Genomic DNA, 14565 nt, shown 5'->3' on the forward strand with positions numbered 1-14565 from the left:
CTCTCATCTGCTGCTGCTCTTTTCTCTTCAAAATTGAAGTTTAATTTAGTGATTAAAGCTGGAACAGGACAGGGGAGACATGGTGGGGGTATGGAGAGAAGACTGCTAGGGAAACTTCAGAGGAAAGAAAACTGGGGTCACAAAGGGGCATGAGAAGAAGCAGAGAGGAGGGACAGGAGCATAGGGAAAGGTCTGTGGAGCTAGGGAGGGCAGTTTTGGAGTATCAAGGACAGGTTTAAATGTATGTCTAAGGATTCCTAAATGTGAGACACACTTCATGAGCACACTTGTATACATGGGCAGTGAGGCAAGTGCGCTCTTGCTTACAGGTTGGATCACATACTCACATTTGGAAGCAAGCTGCCTGCTTCTCCTTCTCCCCCCAAGGATTTGCTGTGTATTGCAGATTCTGTGCCAGAATGATGCATTTGTGAGCATATGCTGTGCCGGCTCCTGTGTCACTGCAGCCTCTGATGCCAAGTCCTCATTCCCTCTCCCAGAGCTGCTGTATGTGCATCTTTGCTGGGAAGGGCTGCAAAGGTAGTAGGAGAAGTTGCAGAGTAAAAGCCTTGGTCATCATTGGCTCTAACTTTTTTTCATTCTTTTTTTCTCCTTTTCATTACACATCACCAGTGTAAATGGATGGGCTTCACAGAAGCTGGAAGTACTGAGAGGTTTTGATCCAGACCCAAGCTACAACCAGTGATGTCCGAGACCAAACTGGATGATTCCCCTTCTTGTAGGAACTGGTCTTCTGTTCCAGAACTGAATGATACTCGGGAGCCTTTTTCAATCCCCTCTGATTATGATGATGAGGAATTTCTGCGGTACCTTTGGAGGGAATATTTACATCCCAAAGAATATGAATGGGTCCTGATTGCAGGGTATATTGTTGTATTCATTGTGGCTCTCATTGGAAACATCCTGGGTGAGTATTGCTTTACATTCCTTCCCAGAAGAGTTGTAATATAACCTGTTTGGATTGATTTTCAAACTGCTTCAACTGTGAATAAAGAACAGGGGAATTAAACCATCAGCAATGTAGTGGTGGCATTTGGGAACATTGTTTCTTGCATCTGAGAATGAAAGTTAGATTTAGACAAACAGATATGAATGTGTTTGTACCTGATAGCAATTTTCATTTCAAAATAAACTCACTCTCCATGCCATTTGTCATTCTTGTGGTATTAAACAGGCCGGTAGCATCATGTGCTAGTCATTTGAGACTGCTAAACAAGCTTTTATGAGTGTTTTAATTTAGAGAGCAACATTAAGACATCCAGTTTTTTTTAGCTGTTTACTAACAATTAGTTGCAGTTGTAATTAGAATCCCTAAGTAAGGGACTATCCAAGCTAGGAAGGCTGTGTCAATGAAATGTTAATTCTCTAATCTCTGTCCAGCTGGCAGAGGTACTGAAATTCTCCAGCCCCATTCAAATCTTTACAGACAGATGTTTTCCCTCATACAGTGCTGACAGCTGCTCTTTGACAGCACTTCTCTGCCTGGTCGTCATGCTGCTTTTTTTCATTCAGATATTCTCAACCGAGTTGGCAGAGTTTGCCTTTGACATTTAAATGCATAGGCAGTCATTACTCACCTGATGGAGCTACTCTTGGCACTGATAAATGTGGAAAACAGATTAGATTGAGAACTTGGTCTCATCTGCAGGTTGAATCGATTTCTATGCATAGAAAGAATGCTAGGATCCAAGGGTGTAACTATGGAGAATAGGGCACTCCCAACTTTCAGCCCATGAGAGTGAGGAGACAAATGTCTGTCTATCTCTCCACACATCCCCACCCAAATTTCTTTCATCTTTGAAAGAGGAGAGGAGGTAGCACAGCAGGAAGCAAAGAATAGTGACTGCTGCTTTATGCAGAATTGCTCAGTAGACACCTATCAGGGAAAAAGTGAAGGGGTGCTGTTGGGGGGGGGGAGGGGGCTTGGAGGCAGGTACTATAGGTAATTTCTGGGAGGTGAACTGAGGGGCAGGGGAAGGCAGAGAAAGAGGGGGAAGAGATAGGGATCTAGAGGAGTAGGAAGGTAAGGCAGAGCAAAGGGGGAGGTTGGAGGTATATATAGACAGAACGACTGAGGGAGAGAATGTTAGTGACTGAAGGAGGATGTGAAGCAGGGGATGGAGCAAAGCAACATCACAAGTGAAAGTTTTAGTGAAACCTTAGGGCACAAAGTTATTGGGACCTTTAAAAGAGTAAAGACGGGAATCTGTGGAGGGAGGAAAAACTGAGGATTTGGGACTGGAATAACTAGGGGAGAGAATGCCCTTTGGGAGGAGGAGGTGACCAAAGGGATGTGGAAAGAGGGGGAGGTATGGGAATAAGAGGTTTTGAGGTAGGGAAGGGAGAAGAGGCGTTTGAGGAGGAGTTTGGGAAAAGAGACTGGAAAAGTGAAGAGCAGAAAGAGGGGAAGGTTGACTGAAGGGCATGGAGTTCATGAAGAGTTGTTTGGTGAGAGGTTTGAGATAATATGAGGTTGGGAAAGGAGAGATTGGAGATTTGGAAGTAGAGGGAATATTCAGGGGGAGGGAGGTTTTGCAGAGCAATTGGGAGGAGGACAGTGTAAGGTGTTTTAGATGGGTATTGGGGAGCAGTGGGTAGGGCAGGGAGCTTTGTGGAAAGGGAGTAAAGTGAGATTCAAAGACTTGGATGTGTGAAGAGGAGAGTAAAGAGAGCCTGGGGAATGAGGAAGTTGGGGGAAGAGGTAGGACAAGCTGATAAATTGGAGGAGGATGGTAGGAGAAGTGCAGAGCCATGGTGTGGAAGGAGCAGACAGTAAGGACAGGCAGGAGTCTGGAGGTAGAGAGAGCAGCAAAAGTGGTTGGACAGTAAAGGCAGAGGAAACTTGGGGGGATAGGAAGGATGGAGGAAGAGGAGCTTGTGCATAGATAGCAGATTTGAAGGTAGAGGAGAGAAGAATGATGGGGGAGAAGGAAGATGCCTTTAAAATAAGGAGAAGAAGCTGGGGAGTATGAGGAGGCTTAGGGGGAGCTGGTAGTGACTGAAGAGAGACTGAAGGGATTTATGAGGAGCCAACATCCTTGGAAACTAAAAGTACCAGCCAAAGGGTAGCTCTCGGGAGAAATAATTGAGTAATATCAAGGAAAAAATATATATAACTCTTTATAATCTAATGTAAGCATAGGTTTATAAAGAAACATTCCAGCAGTTATGTCTAGGGCTTAAATGCTAGGACAAGTAAATCATGCCACACAATTAGAGGAGAATTAAGGATGCATTCAGGGACTGATTCTCCAAGTACTTGAAACCACAGGATACTGGACTCCTGGGGGGAATTAAAATACCCAGATGTCTGTTGGGTGTTGGTTACAACCAAACATACACAATCAGCAAGTATCCTGAGTTACACACAGAAAAGGGTTATAATCCATGAGCTAAAAAATGCAGCTGCAAGAGAAATCATCTTGGACTGACTTGCTACTGATCAGGAGGAACTGATTGAAAATGTGAGGCAAATAGAGGCACGATAAGGAGTGTTCACAAGCTACTTGAATTTAACAGAGTAACAAAGGGGTTGTTAAAAGCTAGCACTACAAAGGGATTAGATTTCAAAAAAAGCACTTAAAATATCTATTGAACAGAATGAAATGGGAGGAATTATTCAAATCTTGACTGTGGAAGAAGGCAGAACACTCTAAACATACCGCAATAAAGGCACAACTTCTCAGGTGGGGAGTGGGGGAAGAGAAGAAAGGAGGACTGCCAGAAACAAGAAGTGGCTAGTGTAGTGAGACTGGAAAGGGGAGGAAGCCACCCAAACAAGACTGCATAATTAAGAGTTGTAGAGGAAAAATTATGGACACAAAACATAGTGCTAGGCATAGGAATCCAGAATCTGAAAGGCTTTTGTATTGTTACAAATATATTAGAGGTAGTGTAACGGGAGAATTTCCATACTGAAGCTTCTTTTAACTTCTCCTCATGGTTTCAATTTTTCTAGGTCCCTTTGTGTAATTTCTCACTAGTAATTCACATAACATGGTAAATTTTAAGTAACTTCCATTCTAAGTATGGGAAATTCCATCATGGATAATTGACTTTTTTTTTTTTCATTCTGTAGTCCACTTTATAAAATAAATCCTTTTATGGATCCAGTGCATTTCTCAATAGCTTCATCCCCTTCACTGTGGGATCCACTAAGATGTTCCTGCATTAAGCATTAAAATGATGTCCTATATCCATAGTTCTTATACTTTCATACTGGTGACTCCTTTCACAAGCCTCCGAGTGCAACTCCTCTTATAAATTAAAAACATCTTTTTAATTAACACCATTAGAAATGCTAGATGCAAAGCTGTTTGGGGTGGAGGCGGACAGCTTGCGACCTCCCCCCCACCCCATGTAAAAACCTCGCAACCCCCGACCCGCAGTTTGAGAACCCCTGTCCTATATTCATCCGGTATTGTAGCTGCCAGTGGTTAGCAAACTTCTGCATAAGTAGCTTGGCCTTCTGGCATTCAAAATTTGTTTTTCCTTACCTTAGCATTAGTGTCTCTTGGCCCATTGCATAAGGACATAAGATGTCATTGACAGAAATGTTTTGTAGTGGGAATTGGAGAATTGCAGCAACAACTGAAGAGACACTGGATCTCTTGCAAGGGCACTAGAAAAGGGTGCTTGAAAGCTGAGAGAGACCCAGATTAATAACCAGGAAGTGTTAGAAAGTTTGAATAGTAATGTACAGACTTAAGGGTGGCTGGATCTGAAGACCTAAGTGTATCTGAATTAGGAATGCCCAGTGAAGCCTGAGATTTGGTGAATCTCATACTAACTGAATTTTCCATCTTAAGTAAAGCTAATTTGCAAAGCTATTTTCCCTGTAATTTAACTTTTAGTTATTTATTGCTTTTTATTATTTTAGTGCTTTAATTATATTTTTTTCTCTAAATAAGAACTTGTTGTATATTAGGGATTGTAGAGAAAAAAACATATCCATAAAAGTTAGGCTGTCATATGCAACTTGCAGCTACATATATTTTGTCCAGTCCTTAGCTGGTGCATGTTGGCATAGTTCCCTTGTCATCGATGGAGCTACCACCAAATTACACTATTTGAAGGTATGCCAATAATGCATTCATGTTCTTTTCTGTTTCGTTAACAATCCTCTTAACCTGAATAGAAACCCAATACAATTTCAGTTGAACTTTTTGGTCATGGTGTTAGCCATGGAGATAGGAGTGGCAGAGAATGAGCAACTTGGAAGACTAAGATCTGATTCCCCTCTCTCACCTAAACTACTTTTACATTGATTTAACTCTTTGGACTTCAGGGGAGTTACCTTGGTGCATGTGAGATCAAAATCTGGCCCATAATCTTGGGATTATTTGATGTATTTAGCCATAGCTAGACCTGCAATTTGAATTAAAGCTTTTGAGATGCGGTACTGGCAAAGATTCCTGCATATCTCCTGAATGGAAAAAGACACGTATCTATGTTTTAGAAATATTGGAGAGAAGCAGACCCTGATGTTGGAAATTGGCAGACATAAACTTATGTACTTTGGTTATGCTAGGTGCAGAGATGGAAATACCCTTGAGAAAATTACTATAGAAGAAAAGGTGAAGGGTCATCGTAGTAGGGGATGACCAGCAATGAAATGGGTGGATGGTGTGCAGCAGATCACTGGAAGATCAGCTGCTGAGTGCTCAAAGTTAGTGATGGATCGTGAAGGTTTTAGAATATTCTATCATGTCACTGATATTCAGACATGAATAAATGGATTTATTTACTAGAGCCAGAGTGGCAACATGAATACGAAGGGTATCATACTATGGAGCACATTTCAGACAGTTCTAGCACTGTTATTTATATTGCAGTTGTGCTCAGAGGACCCAACCAAGATCAGGGACCCTCAGCGCTAGGTGCTGTACAAACACACATGAAAGTTCAGCCCTGGTCCTAAAGATATTTTGGTCCTAAAAAGACAAGTAACATGAAAATGGAGAGGGAAGGGCACTACAATCAAACACTTACAATTTGTTTATGCGTCTGCATTTTATAATTTTTATAATCATGAAGAGTTAGTTGCAGATGTCCCTTTTTGCCCTCAATCTAGCCGTCATTAACTGCCAGTTTTTTTGTAGTGCTGCTGTGTGAAGTGGGTCTTGAGCGAAATTTTGGAGGAGAAGGTAGTGGATTTATAATGCAATAGGACTGTTTTTAACTCCTACACCAAATTTCCATGGGTACTGATCACTGCTACAGCTAGACTGTTCCCTGCCACTGAGTTAAAAAGTTCATCTGCTGTATGATACGTTTAAATTGAGCAGACCATCTGCAAAGGACATTCTGGTCATGCTGTGGTGTTGTATTTCTGTAACCCACTCCCCTCCCCCCAGTGTGGCATGAATCTCCACCCTGGTGCTTGCTACTTGGAGTCGCTTCTCCGTTCTCCTCCCATGGATGTGTCAGGAATCGGAGCCTGCAGCAGAGCCAGTCTCTCTGGGAAAACTGTCAAGTGCAGCTAGCCTGTAGTAGGCTCCCCAGTTGGCTACACCACCTGATTGGCTGGAAGAGTCAGAAGACCAGCTCTTAAGCCAGCAGTAGTGGCAGTACAGCAGCTGCTCGAAGCAGTTTCCCGCTTTGTTCCAGCCTTGGCCCCAGCCCTGCACCTGCCTTGCCTCACTCCCAGTGACCCAGTTCTTATCTTCAGCTCTGATTCCTGACTTCTGACTCTGGCACTGATCCTAAACTCCACCTCCTGACTCCAACTCTGACCCTGGGCTCCAGTCTCTGGCTGCCTGATGCCTGCTTCAACCACTACACATCACCACCCACCACACAGTCCCTGGCTCTTTTTTGTGACACTTGGTGGCTCCATGCAAGGTGACTCTTCACTGTGCCCGAGACACGGGGTGCTACCCACTGGGGAAATGAATAATGCTACCATTAATGGCAAGGAATATAAAACCAGTACATGTGAAACAATAAAAATACATTAACACAAATCCCATCAAAGAAATGACGCACCCAAAACCAACAATATAACAAAGGGAGATTTTATTGGGAGCAGGAAAAAAGGATCCGAGGAAGGAAAGGATTATGGTTAACTAAGTACTAAAAACATCAACAAATTTCCCACCTCCCTTCAATCACAGCTCTTCCCCAGCTCCCTCCCTGCCCCTTTGCCAGGCAGGGAGGACCCTGCGAATGGCTGGAGAAGAGTGTGGCAGCACAGCAAATGCTGGCTGGCTTAAACAAAACCTCTTACAGTGGGTTTCCCCTGGGTGAGGTAGGGTCCTTTCCTGACTCCATGGTCTGGAGTCCTGTACAAATTTCAGCTGGTTCTTGGTAGTCCTTGCCTGGTCAGTTCTCTGCCTCTCTGAACACTGGTCTCCTCGGGGCTGGAACTGCCTGATGCACCAGATCTGACCACAGTTCAAAGACTCCCTGTGTGGGAAGAGGAGTTAATCAGAGGCTCCCTGAGATGTTCTGCTTCTCTCTCAGCTCTCAAATTCAAAACTCGAAAATAAGCCTCTTTCTCTCTCAGCCAGGCTGGCCCCTCCCTCCAGGAGTATGTCTGCACTGCATCTGGGAGTGAGCCTCCCAGCCTGGGTAGACAGACTTATGCTCACAGGGCTCATGCTAGTGCATGAAAATAGCTGTTTAGACACGGGCTTTGGCTGGAACTCAGGCTATCAAGCTTTCTGGAGCTGCAACAACAAAGCAACATCCACACTGCTATTTCTAGTGCACTAGCGTGAGCCCTGCTAACACAAATCCATGGCCCCAGACTGGGAGGCTCACTCCCAGATGCACTGTAGACATACCCTGAGGGCCTGAAAAGCCCTGGTTCCTCACTGGGCCAGTATACTGCTTGTCCATATGAATCCATGCAGAAGCCTCCCTATTGGCCTCCGCAGTAGTTGCTATTCCATTTTGTTGCCATCTGTTACACCAAGTGTGCTGGGAAATGATGACAGAGGACTCTGGTAGCCTTTATTATCATAATTCTTAGGGGGGGGGCCCTAGAGGCTCAGTCCAGAATTCCAGAAGCTGGCAAACTCCATGTGGGGTTACATTTGAAGGCCAACAAGTTTGTGTTTCAAATAATAACTTTTCCCCATATTTTTCTTCTTAGGAGTAAGGCCTTGCATTCTTTGTTCATTGACTGATACTATGATGATTTTCTATCTTCTGCTACGTTCAGATCAGAGACATGATTAAATTCATGTTTCACCATCACTATCAATTTGATTATTTCTCAGGGATTGTAGTAACTTATACATGCTCCCTAGGGCATCTGTGTCTTGACTGATTGTTCTTCAGTAGTTTACTCTCCATTTTACTTTTACAGTTTGATCAACTGATAATTTATTAAGACTAATTTATTATATATTTCTAAATGAGCATAGATGCAACATGAATGCCAGAGACCCAATTAGGCTCTGAGGATCAATTCACTTTGAGGCATGTCTATCTGGATTTTCATTTACTTGACAGCAGCGGTATTGGGGAGCAGTGGAGCAGTAGCTTATCTTTGTGACTCTTCTTACATTTTGCATGTGGCTTCTCTTTTCAGGTCTGCTTTGCAGGGATTTGTGTCACCATTGTTTAGTGTCATTGTGATATACCCTCCTATGTAGATTTATCTAGCTTGGGTTGCATGGATAAATCCAAAGGCAGAATTTGGCTCTGAATTTTTTTAATTGACTGGTATGGCTTTTAATTGGTTTCTAATACCCTATGTTTATCACATGCTAATTATTTATGAAGATTCCGCAGTCATATTGACGTGAACAATGATTCTTTAGCCAAAAAGTTTGCATTAAACTTAGCAGTATCTGAGTCTGGTTACCTCATCTGTTGCTCATTGTTAAGTTGGCAGATAGAGCAAAAATTATATATAATCTTTCTCAAAGAAAATAAATTAAACCAAAAAGAAAAGGCTCATCTACTCTGATCCTGAGCAATAAGGGACTAGGAGTGTGGTGTGTGTGTGTGTGTGTGTGTTTGTGTGTGTTACATGATTCTTCTTCACTTTCACATGCTTTCTAGAAAAGGTGTCCATAGCCTTCTGAAAGGGAGAGCTGATCATGGCCAAATCCTATGCATTGTATTGCAGGATGTTTTTCTCTGAAAGCTGTGTCAAAAATAGTGTTGCCCCTTTCTGCACATAAGAGTGCAGCTTATGTTGGTGCCAGTGTGGGGTTGTTGCTCCTTGCTATTTTACAGGGCATTCAAGGGATGCATGATGGGATTCCCACTGTCCAGCCATCTTCTACCCTTGTACCATGAGTGTCTGCTCCTGCTCGTGTGGTTTGCTGCTTTATGCCTTCTCTGTGTTTAGCGTAACAGGAACCTCACACACCAGAACTGATTGCTGTTTACTGGCAATAAGCTCTTGGTTGGCTCTCCAGGTGCAGATGCTTTAACAGTAATTAGATAATCATTGCCTCAGCTTTGACACATCCATATACAAGATGCATCTTTACAAACTACAGACTAGCATGGTTTTTAAATTGATTTTATTGAAATCTCGAGATGGGAAGAAACACTCAATTCTAGGGGGAGCTCCAAAATCCCCCAGTGCTTTAGGGTGCCATCTTAAAGGAACCATCCATTAGGATGTTGTAGTGAGCCCCCTCTACCTGTGCCTAGCTGGTGTTGCTGGGCTAGCATGGAGGAGCAGGAAGATCAAAGCTTTGGTCCCACCTCCCTCCCTCCATTCAGGCTTGTATGCATCCCCTAGGGTACCATGAGAAAGCTCTCCCTGCTATCCCCGGAGTGCAGGGATTAAAGTCATGCCTTACTCTTGTATGCATTCTTAAGAGTGCAAAGCGGTTCATTGTACCTACCTCCAGCAACACTTCTACAAGTAGAATGCACAATGTATCCCTCAGAGATTAGCACTAAAGTGGATTGAATAATCCTTATGGTTAGTTATCAATCAAATGTAGAGTCGGAGACTTGAACTGTGATTGACTTCTACTGGGTTCCTTCCTCACCTGTGCCACAGTTCTTGGACTTCTCCTCTTTAACGTCAGAACAGGACAGTCTGCATTGCCATTCATCGCTAATTCTAATGAGGGATGATAAAGACATTCCACAGTACTGAAAATACTAAATCATTCAAAACTGCTATCAAGTCATTATGTTGGAATGCAAATCTGGTTGTGACATTTAAATGATTGAATCTACTAAAGCACAGAACTCCTAGAATGTGAAGCTAACAAGTTATGTATTAACTTCTTTTCACCTCCAGGCAGTTACTGTTTATCACCTGCTGCCTTTTGGAGGCAGGAGAACAATTTTGATACAATCCATTAGGATCCCTGAATTCTATAAGTTGCCATGAAAGCCTAACAAAACTAATAGGACAATTCTACCCTATCAAATGCCTATTCTGCATTGTTCTAGGGAATATAGGCTTATTTCTATGATTCAGTCTGGTGAGTTAGGTGGTTATCTGCAGGAGAATGAATCTTGGGTCTCTATTTAAAACTTGATTTTCTAGTATTAAGCTAAAGGAGCAGACTCATAAACCCTCAATATATGGTGTAGGCATGACAAAGGGGCACAGTCATACAGGGGTAGTATGGTTGGACAAGATTTCCAGTAGAGGAGAAGATTCAGGGCAATTTGTAATTGTTGCATCTTACCCCTGTGGTGGCGAACAAAATTGGGTCAAGGTATTAAATGTTGATAATACTTGTGAATACTTTAGCAGAAGTTGTCATTGTTGTTCACTGCTGGCCCTGGCTGTCGGATGCAGAGAAGGGCTCAGTCTCCTGAATGGGGAGTCCCTATATTTATGCCACCTCCAGTCAACTTCCCCCATGCCATTTCACCCTAAACCCTTCTTCCTGCAGCAAGTGGATGAGTCTCATTAGGCTTACAAGGTGCTAGTGATACTTGGGAAGAACACCAGGAGGAATGGGGTGTGTGTGTGAGAGTGAGTGTGAGTTAGGACTTTCACTCAAAACCTCAATAGTGACTTCAACAATGTCAAAGCTGAATCACTTTCCAAATGAATCCACTCTGTTACGTTCAGGTGTGTCAAACTGTTGATGCAAAAGAATGTGATATCGCCATCGGGTTTTGCTTTTGGATGAATTGCTTTTTGGTATGTGTGGGAGATGAAAGTAAATGTTTCTTTTATCCAATGGCAGACATCCAATTTGAAAAGTAAGGGCTGTGTGACCAGGTGCTTGGAATGGACCACACAGAGCCACCTCAGGGCAGACAATCCGCCCCCCCCCCCGACAAGTGGTTTATTCTATAATTAGGTTCACCAAGCCAGTAACAAGTTTCTATAGAAGCACACTGGTTAACAAGAGCCAAACACAGCTCTCTTCAGGCATTCCAGCTCTTGGTTCTCATCCAGACAAATTGATCTAATATAGAGAGAAGTTACTGAAAATCCAATTTATTTGTATGTAAGGTTCTAGTGATCCCAAAGGATCAGGCACTTAACCCCCCAGTCAATATGTACTTCAGATCTTACCCAAATATCATGCTGTCCGCCAATCCTGACAGTAAACTAACTAAAGATTTATTAAGAAAAGGAGAGTGTTATTGAATGATTAAAATATTCTATACATTACAAATGCTTGCAAGGTCCTTATAGCAGATTTGTAGCAGTGATGGATGAGTCTGCTAGCTTGCAAAAGTGTCTCTGGAATCATCCCAAAAGGTTAGAATTCAAATGCAGCTTAGATGTAGAGTCTGTTAAAGACTTTCCTTGCATTTTCCAGGGTAACTACATGGAGATCCTAGTCCTACAGCTTGAATCTTTCCCTTTTTAGAGTTCAGCAGACTAGAGATGCAAGATCAGACCTTAGGTTTCACTTTTATAGCTGAAGCAGGTGGTCAAGTGTTTTGAGCATAGCATGTGATTGAGGATTCTTCTTTGTTGAGCACCCACTAACCCACCACTTTGAAGTTAACATTAAATTTCCTATGCATACACAAGTATCAGAGGGGTAGTCGTGTTTAGTCTATATCTGGTGGCACCTTAAAGACTAACACAGGGGTTCTCAAGCTGGGGGTCGGGACCCCTCAGGCAATCACAAGATTACATGGGGTGTCGCAAGTTGTCAGTCTCCACCCTAAACTCTGCTTTGCCTCCAGCATTTATAATGGTGTTAAATATATAAAAAGTGCTTTTAATTTATAGTGGGGTCACACTCAGAGGCTTGCTATGTGAAAGGGGTCATCAATACAAAAGTTTGAGAACCACCGGACTAAGATTTATTTCAGCATAAGCTTTTGTGGGTTAACCCCCCCCCCCACACTTCTTCAGATGCATGTGTAACCCCTTGGGATTTAGAGCATGGCCCCTTTAAATCTTTTTTCCTTGTGGGGAGGGGGAGCAGTGAGAGAAAGGAGGGAAACTTGGTGTGGCTGGGGAGCCCAGGGAGAGAAGGGCTGCAGCCAGGAGGCCCTGGGCAGAAAGTGAAGGAGAGAGAACCTGCCTGAAGCTTGGGAAGGACAGGGTGGCCGGTCGGGGACACCGCAAGACAGGAGCCAGGAGGAGCATTGTGCCAGGGTGGAATCACCTGAGAAGGACAGGCTGGAGCTGGACTCAGTATCACTGTCACCCAGAGATGCATGGGGCTGTGAATACCGGGGCTTGTGACTCTGCACTGGGAATAGGGAGGGAGGCTCCTAGTTAAGTGGGGAGGTTGTCGCTCTGTGTGGCTTTGCAGAGAGCAGCAGAAGAGGGCACCAGAGGGGTTTGTTGGGGAAAGTTCACTGGCGCTGAAGACGACCAGGAGCACCCAAGACTCAGCACTGACCTGGAACTCAGCGCGCAGACACATTGCTTGGTGTCTGCCCTTTCAGACTGTGCTACCACTGGGCCTGTGGGGCCTTGGTTTGGATGCAACCTTGTTCTACTGCTCCCCCTATACTTCCCCTTGTTTTCTCCTCTCATCACTCTGGAAATGTCTCCCTTTATTATATCCATTGTACTTTTCCTGTGGATGTGTGTTCACTCTGGGGGGTTTGGAACAGGTGCCCCTGGGGTGGAGGGAATTTTTCCTGCTGCATTCCTGCGTGCGCCGTCTCTTGGCCAGAGCTGCCTGCAGAGCAGACTCCATCTTGGCCACGAGGGCGCTAAAGTTACACATGGAGTGAATATTACAGATACAGGCATAAATATACTGGCACATGAAGAGAAGAGTTACCTTTCAAGTGGAGAACCAGTGTTGACAAGGCCAATTCAGTCAGACTGGATGGGTCCACTCCCAATAATTGAGGAGGAGGTGTCAATACCAAGAAAGGGAAAATGGCTTTTGTAGGGAGCCAGCCACTCCCAGTACCTATTCAAGCCCAAATTAATGTTAAGTTTGCAGATGAATTGTAACTCTGCAGTTTTGTCCTTCCTTCTGTCTGCACTTAAATACACGTTTGAGTATTGCCCCATTATCCACCTCCTCTACCTCTACATAGACATATTTTGAAGGATACGGTTTCAAAGGTGCACAGCATTTCAGCCCCAGAATTTCCCTTGACTTGAGTTGTGCAGATAAAACCTTGCACAGTGTTTTAAGCATGTAGGGCTTGTGTGTGTGTTACATTGTGATGTGTACGGTGACGTTCTATTTAAAGATCCCTACAGGTCTAACATCAAATGTTCATCAGGATGCATTGGGCTCTTGTACCAGCATCTTTTTGTTTAAATCTAAATAAATACATTAAATGTAATGATATGTGTCCACTCGGTACTTGTCAGATCTGCAGAGATGACCAATAATTGTCAGTTAGTACTGGTTTTGTATGTGTGACATGGAGATGGGAAACTGAACAACTGAGTTGTCCTCCATCGTTCTTTCCAAGGCCTCAGGCGCAGAAGTCAAATGGTACCAATCATCCCTACCTTGGGCTCGTTTTTCCTGGTATCTTATATTGATATGAAATAATGCCACTACATTTATTATGCTATGGAGTGTGCCTCTAGGTCAGCCCCTCCATCACTGATTCCATCCCCGGAATTGCCAACTGTTTAGGTAGCCTATTATTGGGTATTCTTAAAAGGTGTCCCAGATATGTCCATTTCTTCTTCCATACTACTTGTATTGTTTGTAGGTAGGTGTGCCTATTCTGACTTCTTAATTACTTATTTTGTCAGTCCATTTTACTTTGATTATTCTAGGCAGACACCTGCATTGAAAGCTATTCAGTTTGCATACCATAGACTTACTATATTCTCAGGACACTACTCTATATAGGAAGATACTTAGGACATTGCTTTCAAAGATCTTAAGTTTGGTGTTTTTGCTAATCACGTTGAATGTCTATACGAGATTATTTTTTAAATACAGCACTTTTTTATTCTGGACTTTACGTCAAACACAATCATCAGTATCCTGAATGACCTGAGAAATGAAATTAATAATCGTAGCTTTACCTTCCAAGTAGATACAATCAGTGGCAGGTAAATTCCAGCTTTGATTTATTGATAAGACCAGTTTGCTTGTGAGAATTTGCAAAAATCTGTTTTCTGCCCGTCTTCAACTGATTTATTTATAAGACAGATACTGTCCGCAAATCAGTCTCCAAGCTCACCATCTATCTGTTCAA

The 14565-nt window shown here is 43.2% G+C and overlaps 1 protein-coding gene across 1 annotated transcript in view; it reads left to right on the forward strand.

The window, feature by feature from the left end:
• Positions 1–400: 400 nt before the first annotated feature.
• The window catches only part of HCRTR2 (hypocretin receptor 2), a 62503-nt gene continuing 48338 nt past the window's right edge, over positions 401–14565 (forward strand). The window contains exon 1 of the mRNA XM_038396410.2: positions 401–928. Coding sequence (XP_038252338.1) covers positions 706–928 — 223 coding nt within the window. The 5' untranslated portion in view covers positions 401–705. The remainder of the gene's footprint in view (positions 929–14565) is intronic.

The sequence above is a fragment of the Dermochelys coriacea genome, chromosome 3 (assembly GCF_009764565.3).
Source record: "Dermochelys coriacea isolate rDerCor1 chromosome 3, rDerCor1.pri.v4, whole genome shotgun sequence".
In the NCBI taxonomy this organism is placed as follows: Eukaryota; Metazoa; Chordata; order Testudines; family Dermochelyidae; genus Dermochelys; species Dermochelys coriacea.